Source organism: Atta cephalotes, assembly GCF_000143395.1.
Source record: "Atta cephalotes unplaced genomic scaffold scaffold00027, whole genome shotgun sequence".
Lineage (NCBI taxonomy): Eukaryota > Metazoa > Arthropoda > Insecta > Hymenoptera > Formicidae > Atta > Atta cephalotes.
In genome coordinates, this window is record NW_012130091.1 from 438,323 (window position 1) to 453,153 (window position 14,831).

The 14,831-nt window shown below is 32.5% G+C and overlaps 1 protein-coding gene across 1 annotated transcript in view; it reads right to left on the reverse strand.

The window, feature by feature from the left end:
- The window catches only part of LOC105620580 (kinesin-associated protein 3), a 16,725-nt gene extending 3,792 nt beyond the window's left edge, over positions 1-12,933 (reverse strand). Inside the window, exons 1-18 of the mRNA XM_012202071.1 lie at positions 12,591-12,933; positions 11,122-11,174; positions 10,568-10,681; positions 8,873-8,925; positions 8,614-8,731; positions 8,369-8,537; positions 8,086-8,292; positions 7,806-7,942; positions 7,212-7,724; positions 6,936-7,104; positions 6,721-6,821; positions 6,428-6,643; positions 6,186-6,351; positions 5,943-6,068; positions 5,738-5,842; positions 617-702; positions 308-494; positions 141-231 (exon numbers count right to left, since the gene is read on the reverse strand). Coding sequence (XP_012057461.1) covers positions 141-231; positions 308-494; positions 617-702; positions 5,738-5,842; positions 5,943-6,068; positions 6,186-6,351; positions 6,428-6,643; positions 6,721-6,821; positions 6,936-7,104; positions 7,212-7,724; positions 7,806-7,942; positions 8,086-8,292; positions 8,369-8,537; positions 8,614-8,731; positions 8,873-8,925; positions 10,568-10,681; positions 11,122-11,174; positions 12,591-12,933 — 2,954 coding nt within the window. The remainder of the gene's footprint in view (positions 1-140; positions 232-307; positions 495-616; positions 703-5,737; positions 5,843-5,942; positions 6,069-6,185; positions 6,352-6,427; positions 6,644-6,720; positions 6,822-6,935; positions 7,105-7,211; positions 7,725-7,805; positions 7,943-8,085; positions 8,293-8,368; positions 8,538-8,613; positions 8,732-8,872; positions 8,926-10,567; positions 10,682-11,121; positions 11,175-12,590) is intronic.
- Between the last annotated feature and the right edge of the window lie 1,898 nt (positions 12,934-14,831).

The window sequence follows — 14,831 nt, forward strand, 5'->3', positions numbered from 1 at the left end:
TACTACCGTACTACTATTAATTAACTTACTAACTTATTAGTTACGTACGTACTACTATACACTACTACTATACATAACTAATATATATATATATATATATATATATATATATATATATATATGCATCATTGGATACGTACCTACTAACAGGCCGACTAGGATTTTCAGATGATTCTGATGAATGTTTCAGAGTCGAAAATCCATCATCCACATTAAATGATGCTATGTTATCTACATGAGCATGATAATTTATTATAAAGATAAATTAAATAATAAATTTCATAAAAAAGAAAAAAATAAATATTACCAGAAGAAAATAATATAGTATGTTTTAATAGATCATCACTGATAAATGGAGATAAACTGTCATCATCATCTGGTAACATATGATTGATCGAATCTGTTCCTATCGATTCAACCATTTCCAACCATTGCTGATTATGCGATCGGAACTTTTCCACTTTTATGCGGGCTGCCCAATTCTTGTCGCATATCTAGAATAAATTGAATAATTAACAATTCTTATAACACAACATAAATTATTTTTGTATTATTTAACATATATGCTTTATAAATTTTTAAAAACAAGAAAATGCATGCGTTCTTAGTTACTTACAGCAATGACATCTAAGCATGTATCACAGACTTTTCTTATTGCAGGATTTTTATCATGCATTAGATCGATTAGATATCCAGGAGCTTCTGTAAATAATACAAATTTGCACACTTTATTTGTGTAGATAGTTTAAGAAAGAATCTAGATCTCTATATATTCTTCGTAGACTTCTATATATTCCACTAAGCTTAGGTCCGATTACATCAACATTACTTTGACTTTAAGTGAGGCTTAAAACTCTCTATCTCTGTCTCTTTTTCGCTTTAAAAGACAGAAAGAATTTTAAGTTTCGCTTAAAGTCAAAGTAACGTTAGTGCAACCGAGCTACTAAGGCTATGTTCGGAAACATACATCAGTGCACACATCAATGCCGTTCGAAAATATCCGTGCTTACTTGGTGTGCATTAGTGTGAGATTGTTCAGAAACAGAAAGAATTACACAGAGGGCTACATTTAGGGAGATATTATTAGCATTATTTATTATTCTATCTTCATCGTCCATTAGATGAGACAAAGATAGCATTACACAAATGGTAGCGCGCTCCTCGAATACATTCAATGCGACCAAACTACCCGTTACTCTGAATCTACAATAGATTTTTAAGCCTTAAGCATAAGGAACGAACGACTTATCACTTATTCTCCTCACATCCGACTGTAGTTGGTCAATTTCTTATGGCTTAAGGTTTAAAACATCTATGACTGCGTTTGCTTTAGTTTATATTGCTTCTGAACATCAACTATCCTTGTTTAATATTTAATAATCAATAAGGATTATGAAACAACGCTTCGTGAGCACCAAAAAATGAACTCAGCCTGATTGTAAATCCGGATTTACAGAAGTAAGGGGATTTGGTGTATACCAGTTATTGTCTGCTATTTATTCCGTAATAAGTACTGAGTAATTTTTTTGTTAACTTTATAATATTTCGTCAAATAATATAATAATAATATAATATAATAATATAAATTATAATAATATTAATATACAATAAATATATAATATATATTTATTGTATATTAACATATATTACATATTTATATTATATATGTATATATTATGTGCTTGAATTAATTCTTGCTGTTTTTACTATAAAAACTTATGGTTATTTCATCAAAAAAAGTACTTGATATTTTATTCACAATATTGTCCATCAAAAATTATAATCTTTTCCCACTTTTCGGGTAACAAATGGAGCCCGCGGTAGAAAAATTTAGCCTTCTTTTGAGGCTATTCAGTCTTTGAGTCTTTTTTCGATATTTTCAAAATAACTGAAATGCTGCTCAGAAAGACCATACAGCATCGATCGAAACAAATGTAATCTGTAGGAGCAATATCTGGTGAATAGGACGAGTGGGATAAAACATCCCTCCAAATACCTCCAAGATTTTTTTTCACTGGTTCTGCAACATGAGGTCTAGCGTTGTCATAAAGAAGAATAATTTTGTCATATCTTTTGGCTTATTGCGGGTGTTTTTCTTTGAGTGCTTGATTTAAATTGAGTAATTAATGTCAATAGTGTTCAGCATTGATGATTTAACTCGTTGCAGTAACTCATAGAACACTACACCTACTTGATCCCACCAAATGTACAGAAGAGAGAGAGAATATTTAACGTGCGATATCTGCAATTAAGTTTAATTCACACGGCTCCCATGAGCGTGGGATCGGAATACGTCCGCATCACGGCTATGCCGAGACTCCTAGTGCGCTCGCGGAATGTAGATCCCAACAAGCAACTCACTAGTTGGAACGAGTGATTATCCACGCTCTATCAGCTAGGCTGATTCCCGAGCATGTAACGCAGCTCACCCGTCAGGGCCAGAGGCTCCTAGCCAGCATGTATCAACTAGTTATCAATCACTACCTCTGTGAATCCTATCCATGATTGGGCGAGAGCATTTGCTCAGTCCCCGCGGTACTGATCATCGGTCGGATCTTCATAGTCTAGGTTATTCCTAGTTTACGTCGCCTACACACGCGACATTGGTCGACCAGCGCTTCGAGAACTACCGGAATGCTACTACCCGGGAAAACTTCACAGGAATCGCTCATCCCGGGCTTAGCCCTGAGGCAAGGCGCCAAGCTTTTAACCTCCTGATCAGTCTCCTCCCTGTGAAAGCTAAAATATATTAGCTTATCTATGATCCTAAAGCAATCAAATAATTAAATTAATAGCCTCGTGCCTGATCAACAAGCCGACCTTATGTAAGGCGCCGATAAAACTTGAACTCGGAATGGTAAGTCACACCAAATGTACAGCCTGATCTTGATGTTAATGATCAAGACCACGAAGCACCCATGATTTCTTGCACTTAGGATTGTCGTAACGAATTCATTTTTCATCGCCAGTTAGCGACTACGGAACAAGTCTTTTTTTGTCAATTCATGTAAGACTCAGTTTCCTAATTTCTGGATCATTCCCATTGCTTTTAAATGTTTGCTAACGATTAACTCATCTACATTTAATGTTCCCAACAACTCTTTGAGCGTCTGATAAATCTTCTTGAAGTAATGCCTCCAATCTTTCATCTTCAAACTTTTTTGGCTGATCAGAGCGCTCTTTGTCATTCACGTCAAAATCATTGTTTTTAAATCTTCTAAACCAATCTCTGCAAGTTGTTTCAGACAGATCATGTTCCCCAATAGCAAACGATGACTTTCACAATAGCAGATTTCTTGAGATTAAAACAGAAAAGTAATGCTTCCCGCAAATGTTCTTTTTTTTGGTACGAAACCCGACATTTTTAATGCGATAAAAAATTGTGTTCTTCCGATCAAATATTATATACTAATTATTAAAGCTTATTTAATTTTTATAAGACAGTACTTTCATATACATTAGTCACTTTCGGTCATGTTTGTGAAAGCACAAATACTGATTTCTCCCGATCAACAGCGAGAATTCAAGCACTTAATAATATTTCCTAATAATATTTCGTTTGTCCATTTTTACTTTCCAACTAAAGTAACTTCAAGTTACACCAAAGAATGATGTTTCCGAACGTATTTCCTAACCATCTCTTTAACTGCCGTCAAAAAAATAGCCAAAGATATATGCATGCTCAAAATAAAACGCACATCCCCAGGGCCTCTATTCTTGAAAAGAAGCCTACACGAAAAACTAGGGAAATATTATAGTGTATTACGGATACCATAGTATCCCTGGGAAAAAGAAATTGAGAATAGAGAATGATTAAAAATAATAAGATTTCTATCATTTTCTATAAGTTATATCATTTTCTATTGTCGATCTCGTGAGCATCACGATTGATCAAATACGAATCCTATTATATTTTATCGGATTCTATAATATTTGTATAAGATTTCTATAAGATCTGATTCAAATTAGTGAATTTACGAATCAGATTCCATATTCAAAACGATAATAAGATTTTTCTATCATACTCTATAACTTTTTTTTAGAGAATATTTTAGAGAAACAAGAATATCTCTAGTTTTTTGTTTCTTTTTAAGAATAGGGAACTAATCCACACATCCAATCAGAGAAAAACCTGAGAGAGACATGAGGGCCTTTTTTCCTGTAACCATAAAATGCCTCGTACATTACTATTCTATAAAGAAATGGATGTATTCCTGATGAAAATAAATCGCTGAAATCGTTGAAATCTCTATTAATTTGATATATTTTAGCTATTTCAGCGATTTATTTCTATCAGAAGCACCGCAAAAAATGGATATTGTGTAGTTTACATGCACTTCTTCAGAGAAACAGTAGTGCGTATTTTGGTTACAGAAAAAAGGCTCACATATCCTCTCTCAGGTTTCTCTCTGATTCAATTAACAAAGAGATGTACATATGATATCTTGAATCAATCACAGAGAGATATCCAATGGATGCGGTCCACTTTACGGCGTTTACAGAAAAGAGGTCGAAGTTTTTGATTGACCAATCTGAAGAAAAAATTTTATTAACTGACCAATTAAAAAAATGTTTCAAAGCATTTGTAGCGTCAAGTGGGCCATGATTAATATCTTGAAACAATTACAGAGAGGTTGATCACACGACCTGTTGGCATCTCTTTTCTGTACGTGCGGTCACATGACGGTCTTATTCTGTACATCTAATTCGAACAGGCAAAATACCTTTATGTAAGGAAATTGTGCAGAGTTAAATCCTAGATACAATAGTTAAATTTTTGCACTAGTTCATCTTCTTTTCTTTTCTCTCCACGAGAAAAGAAGAGAAAGATAAATTGGTGTAAAGGTTCAACTAAAAAGAACAGGCCTATTATGAGACAACAGCAACAAAAATAGCAATAGAAATGACATAGAAATATATAATTGTCCCTTCCCACACAATGCCATAAAGAAATAAAAATGCCAACCAATTTGATCTACATAGACTGTAATATATATTTCCATATACTTCAAAGTATAACACATATAAAACCCATGATGGCACATACAAAAATGTTAGGCAGTAAGACATAAACAGTAATTAGCCAATTGTAGTAAAGACTGTAAGGCTAGTAGTGAATCCAATGTTACGATTTCCTTATTACGTCTTTGTATATGCCATGGATTTAAACAGAGTGAAAAATCTGAATACTAATTGGTACGTTATAAGGTGATAAATACAGAATTCCAACTATCGGAAATTTATCGCTGTTGTCTTATTCCATGTTCCTATGTGCATCGACATGCATTTCCATATGTTGGATTCCTCTGTTCCTATTGCTATCAATATTAACTATCGCTATTGCTATTTCTATTGCTATCGTTATCTCTATAGAGCTTGTGCTTGTGTTCACAGCTTTAGCAGTCTAGTATAACATAACATAAGTCCATGATATGGACAAGAAAATCACTTTTAATTGGTCCATGTTTTAACAATTCCTGAAAGAGAGAAAGAAAAAGAAATAAATAAGGAAAAAAAATTAAGAGAAAAAAATAGTAAATGTGTCTCCTTCTCTCTTACAGATTTTTATTAAAACTACTATCTTGCATATAAAACGGTGGCTCATGTTGGCTAGACTCTTATTGGCGTCTCCAGTTTAAATATATTTATAACACTTGCCATACTACTTTATGCATCTTTATCTATCTTTATCTATCTTATTTAAATCTAATAATTGAGAAAATTGATTATATATTACCATTACCGGTCTCGCGAATCAAATAATCTCGGGTTGAATCATGTTTTGCAATTTGATAAAAAATATAAATAATTTGTAAAACCATTTCATCATCCTCTTGCTTGGCTGTAATGATATTACATATTGAAAATAATACTTGGTGGGACATAAACATATGGTTAAAATATGTATGGTTTTTTGCGTATGTTTGCTTTTTAATACATACCTTTAAGCAGTTCAATAAGAGAAAGAAGTATATCAGCCTTACATAACAAACGAGCACAATCTTCATCATGAGCTGCAGTGCCGAGAAATATGACAATCTCAAGAACTATATCATCTTGAGCTTTACCTATAGATATAAAAACTGATGTAACAAAATTTAGACTGAGATTTAATATTACTTTAATTTTATATATTAACATTAAATACAAAGAATAATACAAGATAAAAGAGAAAAGGATCATACCTGGAACCAAATTATTACGTATCCATGGTATAAGATTGCAGCGTTGAATGATTTGAGAATAATCCAAATCAGATAATTCCAAATTGCCTAACACGCCAATAACTTCCAGTACAAAGTCTTGAGAATCAGACTGAGTCAAGGCCATTGCGAAATCACCCACAAATTCCTATTAAATATATATGAGCAAAAATTACGATAATAATTATATTTGTTATATTAATCCTAACATTGTTTCAACTCACGACAAAATTTTCCTTTATCGAATTGTGTTGGGAAATATTTCTAATCATCTTCATTACAAGGGCATCTTGATTTCTAAATGCAATTTTTATGAGATCTTGCAAATGATTGTTTTCCACCATTAGTTGCGCATTCTTATTATTAATAGCTAAATTTATGCCGAGTGCTATTAATTCAGATCTTACATGTTCATCTTCAGAAATTACCATGTTTGTTATCTGAATAGAATGTACAAATATACAGTTAATTTCAAGCTTGTTAAATTTATATCAAAATTTTGTAGATTTTTATATACCATTGAAATACAATCTGTATTTGTAAACATTGCTTTCACTTTGTCATCCATACTGGCATGATAAAGTAGTCCCACAATTATGCTCCTATTTTTTATATCAGCTACGAATATAATATTGGCAACGTATAGAATTAATATATTGAAGATTATGTAGAATTTTCATTTTTTATACATTATTATATGTAAAAACGAGTATATGTAAACACAAATCTTACCTTGACTAAGCAATTTTATCCATTTTGGTAACATACCCACTCTAATCATTCTTGCTCTCAATTTAGCATCAAAAGAAAGATTAAATAGCAATTTTAAAGTGCTTAGCACAAGGTCAGCATTATTGTTTTGTAAAAGTCTCGGTAATTTGTCTATAATATTTTCTTTTATCTGTAAATGTGAATGTACATTTACATTTTTATTTTAAGATACATTTTTTTATATAAGATACTTTTTATAAGATACATATGATATTTATATAAAATATTTAATATTACCATAAGATCTTTGTTTTCGCGAAAAATGGATAACTTTTTCAAAAATGTAACAACCAGAATCAACAAGTCTGTGTTCGTCCTGTCTAACGTTTTTATCAGCATACCAATGACATTTTTTTTACGCATTTTCCTTTCAACTTCCATAGCGTTTTCAGCAATATTTAAGAGTAGATAAAATGCTACTCGCAATAGTTGCTCTTGCTTCTTAGTCAAACTCTTAAACTTCTTGCGACTTTTTTCTAGTTCCTCCTTCAGCTTCTTAATATCACTCTCAGAGACGGTTATAGATACTTCCATAGATCGTTTTTTGACTTCATAATCCAATGGACCTTCCATATTCCAAATATCATCAATGATTCTAATCTTTCTATCACAGTTGTCATTATTGCCTGCTGAGAAAAACGTTAGACCTGTGGTGTTTTCAAATTGTTTCCGACGTTTCTCCATATCCTCCTTCCACTGATCATAGCGACATAACTCAAAATCAATTATATCCATACAAAGAGAACCGATCTATACATAAAAGAAAAAAATGTGAATATATTTCCAAAAGTTGTCTAATCCTTTCAAGTTTTATCAATGTTTACAACTTACTCTGTATTCGAGCACAATGTTATGAAACTGACTATACGTTGAGAAGCAAAAGAAGATATAAATGATGTTCGTGGACAGTTCTATACTGCGCCGCCAATCTTCTCTCAGAACTCGAGCTAATGCACTTAATAACGATTCTGTATAAACAAAAAGATAATTTCACATGTTATTATGATTAATCACAAATATTTTCAATGATACATAATTTTCTTATCACTATGAATCAAATTAAAATTATCTAAAATTATTTATAGAAAAAAATATATAACATAAAGATTACCATTTTTTGTCAATTCCAAAAGATTATCAGGTACCCTCGCTAATTGTAAAATTAATGATGAACCTTTAATTTTGCCTGGTATCTCTTCGTATAATAATTCAATATAACTATCGACGTTACTAATGACTGCACGTTCAACTTCGCTGTTCTCTGTGATCAATGAATTCGACGATGCCGGTCTTGGCGGTTGAGAATTACTATCACTACCTAAGAAAATTATAAATTTATTAAACTTCTATCCCAACATATAAAAACAGCAAACATAAAAACCATGTTACATTACCTGCAATAATATCATTGGTTCGACGATTTTGTAGATAATAAATCAATTGCTCAACCTCGTGTAGTTTAGATTCGTGTATCAATGAGCACTTTTCCATTACCTCTTTGGCTAAGAGAGAAACATTTGTATCGGTGTTTAAACTCTTCAATCTGATTATCTTTTGACATTCCTATATACAATGACAAACATACAACAATAGCTTACGTCTTGTAAGTCAGTTATTTATTTATATAAGAAAAACGTACTTTACGATCGCCAAGCATAGGATCTCCCAATTCCCCCAATATCAGTGCCTCAACATCATAATTTACTACCAGAGCCTTTTCTGTTGGATGAACATCCAAGGTCCCGGATCTTACTTTCCTAAATCAATTATTAGAATTGTATATGTTCTGTTATTATGCTATAAGCGTGCTGTAAATAGTTTTTTCATTCTTTATTATCAATATTCACTGGCCTAGTTTCCATCGAGAGTTTAAACCGGATCAAAATGTCAGAACCAACCAACTACAGTTAAATACTCCCCTTATGGGGACGAACGACAGAGGAATGCTCGACTGTAATTTATTGGTTCTTACATTCTGATTCGATTTAAATCCTCGATGGAAACTAAGCCGTTGATTGGTTTTTACATTCTGATCCGGATTAAATCCTCGGTGAAAATTAGGCTATTGTGCTAAAATATAATGCCTGTTCTAAAGAGCTTTATAATAAGAGACACAGATGACACGGGCTGTAGTCAAAGTCTCGCTGCAAATACTTTGAAGCATTTGATGGACCAATTAGAAGAATTTTACAAACTGACCAATTAAAAAATGCTTCAAAGCGTTTGCAGCATCGCATTGACCCAACGGTGTGGAATGGTGAATCGTTGCATTCTTGTTGTTCGCCAATATTAAACAGAGATGGGATAATTATCGTTTCGCATAGTGTTGCTTGTTGGAAAGCTTTCCTGCTAAAGCTCTATAATCTATGACCCGTATTTAGAACGCGCTTTTATCTCTGAAATTTTATAATAATATGCATAACATAAAGTATAGTATGTTAAGTGATTTACACGGAGTGACTTTTATTCGCTAGAAACCGCGTCTAATGATGTCATAACGAATTCGCTATTAGGGCTACGTTCCAAAACTTTCTCTTTGAGGAAAATTTTACTCGATATATATATATATATATATATCGAAATATGTAGTACACATAACGTATACTAACATATTATATAAAGGTCACGGTTCGATTCAACTTAAAATTAAAATATTTCATCCTTGTTGTTTATCAACGAAGACAAATGAGCGTTGTCAACATTGAACCACGGCAAGAGTAAAATCTTCCCCGGAGAGGAAATAATCTAAAAACTTCTTTTTAGATGCGGGTTTGTTTTTATTAGCATAATCGCGGCGAATACCGCTTTCGATGCTTGTCGCTAGCTTTTGCTGCTCTTCCAGAGCAAATTTTTAAATCAGCATGAAAAGACGAATTTTTCTGGAACGTCTCGGTCACTCAGACCATAAGCATTAGAGAATAATCATGTCATTGAATGACGTATATTCGAGCCACTGTTGTGCTTTGTGCCCAGCGATTCGCTTGATCACTCGACGCTAGGACTTCAAAATTTTAGTCGCTAGCGAATAAAAACCAAGCGTATAGAAGAAGCTTTCATCAGCGAATTCGCTGATGAATTAAAAAGCTTGCTTCAAACGAATAACAGCAAAATCGAGAAAATCGCCAGCGATTTATTATGATGTCACTTGATGCGATTTCTAGTGAATAAAAATCGCTCAGTGTAAGTCCGAATTCTTATATAGGTAACAGCGTTTTAACGCTGATTGGTGAAAAACGGATGATGGAAGTAAAATTTACTATCAACAATCAATTTTTCACTAATCAGTGCTCTGTTCCAATCAAAGCGCTGTTGCTCGTATGAAGATCCAGGTAAATCACGCTTTAGCGCGCTAACATCGTTGTAAGCGCGTTCTGAATACGAGTCTATTAAAGTAGCGCATAGATCCTTCATTTTTTACTTACTAATCATATCCTGTATACCAATAATACTAAGCGCTTATTGGACTGAGTCACAAATGGCGGTCGAAATAGCCAATAGGAAGACTGTCGACATTTCGGCTCTGATCAAAGGAATGCACTACTTTGATATATAGAGCTTTATGTTCTACAATAGCTGCAATAATTGTGATTTACTTTGAGTGCGTTCGGAAATCCATGAAGGAACACTATTTGCGCTATTAGCGCTATCAAGCTGTTCACGGAATTGCAGATAGCACTAATAAACACGATTATGACCTTACTAAGGCCCTGCGCACAATAGAAGGAACCATGTATTCCGATGAATTTCCAATTTCTGATAAATTAAAATCGTTTATTCTTTATTCCTAATTCCTTATTTCTTCTATTGTACGCAGAGCTTTAAGTGTTGTCTACATCGGCTGTGTTCCAAAATTCACTGTTAGTATTAAAAATCTATAGTTTACATCACGCACTATAGATTCAGTACAGTTTAGAACACAGCCAATGAATAGTAGCAATAGAAGCTGTAAACACATCGGGAATAAGCCGATTTTTCGGCCCAAAAATGGTTGATCAATTAACGTCAAATCAATGCTGATTCAATGTCGCTCGATGTCAAATCAATGTTAAATCAACATTGATCGACATTAATTCGATATTGATTGATTAATCACTTTTAGTTAGAGATGTGACTAAGATTGCACTTTTTTTTGGAACAGTTTCCTCACCAAGCGATTAGTTTTTGGATCCATAAGTAAAAACCAATTGCCCAGTGAGTAGGCTGCATTCCAAAAACCATAGAAAAAAATCTGTTGCAATCTTTTTGCAGTCGGTGAGTGTACATACTAAAGCATAAAATAAGTTCATAAGAGAAATGGTCTATTTTGCTTACGGATTTACTCTACAACTCTATTACATCCCCAGCTACAAATGATTATCGAATTTACAACATACAAATGATTAATCGAATCAACATCGAATCAATATCGAATTAACATCGATTTGACATCGAGTGACGTTGAATCAGCATAGATTTGACATTAATGGATCAACCATTTCTGGATCAAAAAATTAACTTACTCCCGACTTGTCTACAACCTCTATTGCTACAATGTCTACTGTTACTGTTCATTGTAGGCAACGCTTTAGGACCGCACACAAAATTCCGTACGTGTTAGATATAACAAATAGTACGCGTAAGATATAAACTTAAACCGATGGATCAATCAGGATACTGCTTTAGATTACGTAATCTAATGGAAATAACAGTAAACTTATCCATAACTTCGTAATAAGACAAATTTCAACTGGTTAAAACTCACCGTATGAATAAGTTTACTGCTATTTCTATTTCCGTTAGAATACGTAGATCTAAAGCAGTATCCTGATTAGCTCATCGACTGAAATTCACGTTTTAAAATTACTATTACAGAAATGTAATGTCTGCAGCAACTGTCCTAACGCCTGTTCTACAATAGAGTTTAAGTCCTAAGAAATTGGTCAATCACAATTAAGTGTGAGAAGAATAATTAACTTTGATTGGTTAATTTTTTACAACTTATCGCTTATTGACTCTATTGTAGAACAGATCTAAAGGCTGCCGCAGACAAAATTTTTGTAACAGTCTTAAAACAAAATGGTTGGATATAACAAGGCAATAAGAGTTCAAGCACGGTAATTTTTGTGCAAACCAATACGGTTAAACAACTTTATTAATAATTAATCCGTTTACATATTTCGGCTCACTTTTGAACCATCCTCAGAGATAATATGATGTTGTAATCACAAAAAAATTTATTTATCAATTAATTTATTTCAGTGAGCCACCTCCATATTATATTAATGAAAACTATAATATAAAAACGAACTCTAATAACAATCTAAAATGTATTAAAATTATTAAAAGGTAAATTGTTGGAAACAAAAATGATTTATTGTAAAATAATAAAGCTTAAAACTAAAAAAAATTCACATACGCAAACTTAAATTTTATCAGTTTAATCAAAAATCAGTCATCGACCATTCAGCGAATCAGTGTCAATTATGTTGAAATTAACGAATTTTAATACATCTAAAACATTAATTGCAAAAAAAAGGAAAAAAGAAGAGAAAAAACTGATATTAATTATAATCCAGACGGATATTAAATCAAAACTGAATCTTTAATAATTTAATCTTAATGTAACAAAGAATGTACATTGATTAGCTGGCAACGCTCTGATATTTATAATCCGTTTACAATTAGAAAGTAGACCTTGGGAAGTTCCTCCAAATCTGTCTACAAATTGAGGCCACGTGCTTGTCTCTTGATGTGTAGCATCTCTGACATCAATCTGTTTCTGTACTGATTCCTCATCCAAAATTGCAATATTTTCCCAATCGAATTCGTGATCCTCTTCCAATCGGTGGTCTATTATGACAGAATGTGTGATTGTGTTCCACCAAATATGATTCCTGTGCTCAACTCGTCTCGTCTTCAGCTGTCTTCCTATTTGTTCCACGTAGCTCGCATCGCAATCTTTACAACAGATCTTGTACATCACATTAGATTTCTTTTCATGCGGAAGGGGATCCTTATGTATCTTGATGAATTCACGCAACTTATTAATATTATAAAATGATATCTAATATCTTCACTGTTTAATCTATTAAATTATTTACAATAAATCATTTTTGTTTTTTTTAACAAATTTACCTTTTAATAATTTTAATACATTTTAGATTGTTATTAGAGTTCGTTTTTATATTACAGTTTTCATTAATAGGTGAAAATGGCTCACTGAAATGAATTAGTTTGTAAAAAAAAAATTTTTGTAATCACATCATATTGTCTCTGAGGATGAATCAAAAGTGAACCAAAACATGTAAGCGGATTAATTTATTAATAAAGTTGTTTTATTAACCATTGGTTTGCATAAGATTAATATTTTTATCTAGTTTATATCGTGCACTCCGGCCTAGTGGTGAATCATAAAGATTGAGATTGCATTCTGTTATTTACTACAAGAAAATAAAATATTTACATTATGTATACTCTACAAAACTCTAAAAATTTAAATTATTAGAGAGAAAAGTTTGGTCAGTGATTGAGAGAATAGAATCCCCTACATTAACTTAATCTCGAATATTAAATTTCTCTGGTTAACCACTGCTAACGATACGCTAAAGTCGTTCATGGAGTTTGCTAAGGAGCTTCGCACAATAAAAGGAACAGGGAACAGAGAATAGAGAATAAAAATTTTAACCTATCAGAAATCATGTATTGTGGAATATACAGCTTCTAATAGGCTGAAATTCTTATTCTCTGTTCCTTTTATTGTGGGAGCCGCTATTGACTCCTCGAACAGCATGGTAGTGTTTGCATGCATAACGTGAATAGCATCTCCCCGAACGCACCCATTCACAACAACTTTGCAAGAAGCAGTAAGCTGTAAGATATTGACCAATCATAGTTGATTATTTTTCTCATATTCAACTGTGATTAATCATTTCTTAAAACTTTATGACTTATGACCTCTTAAAGTAAGATTGTGGACAAGGTAATTGTACTTATAAAAATTAATTAATCAGTCAAATATGAAAAGAATAAAAGTTTGTTGCTTAAAATCTCCAAAAATGTTCACACATAAAAAGGATAAATATATATTCAGACATTGAAAAAAGAGAGAGCAAAACTGCTAAGTGCAAAAAGTGCAAATAATGCGAAAAGATCGAATGTGATTGTAAGAGCTACCGCATACAAAATTCCGAAACAGTGATCGTAAGACATAAACTTAAGCCGCTGAGCCAATCAGAATATTGTTTTAGATTTATATAATTTAACAGAAATAGAAATAATAGTAAACTTATCTATAACCTCGCAATAAGGTGAATTTCAACCAATTGAAATTCGTCTTATGAATAAATTTATTGCTATTTCTATTTCTGTTAGAGTACGTAGATCTAAAGCAGTATCCTGATTGGCTTATCGGCTTAAGTTCACGTCTTAAGGATTTTCTTTGACTGCAGTTGTACTCAACCTATTGAGTACCAACCTACATTAGTGCTCACTACTATGAAAATTTTTATGAAAATTTATTTCACTTTTATTAGTATCAGATATTCCATAAGTATTAATATTTTTACAATATAATATGTCTCCCATCTTCGCTACTATCGCCGATCGGAAAAATAGCAACTTTATTTACTTTGCTACTTATTTTGCTCAATGATTTCTTAAAAACAAATACCGGAAGCCATTTCAGACAAATTTCATATTCCTTGTAATATCAATTTTTATGTCTCATTGTTTCAAAAAAATTTTAAGAAAAACTTTTTTTACAGTAAATAAAAAGATCATTTTTAAATAAGCTTTAGATACGAATCCTATATGTAAATGTGTGTGTGTGTGTGTGTGTGTGTGTGTGTGTGTGTGTGTGTGTGTGTGTGTGTGTGTGTG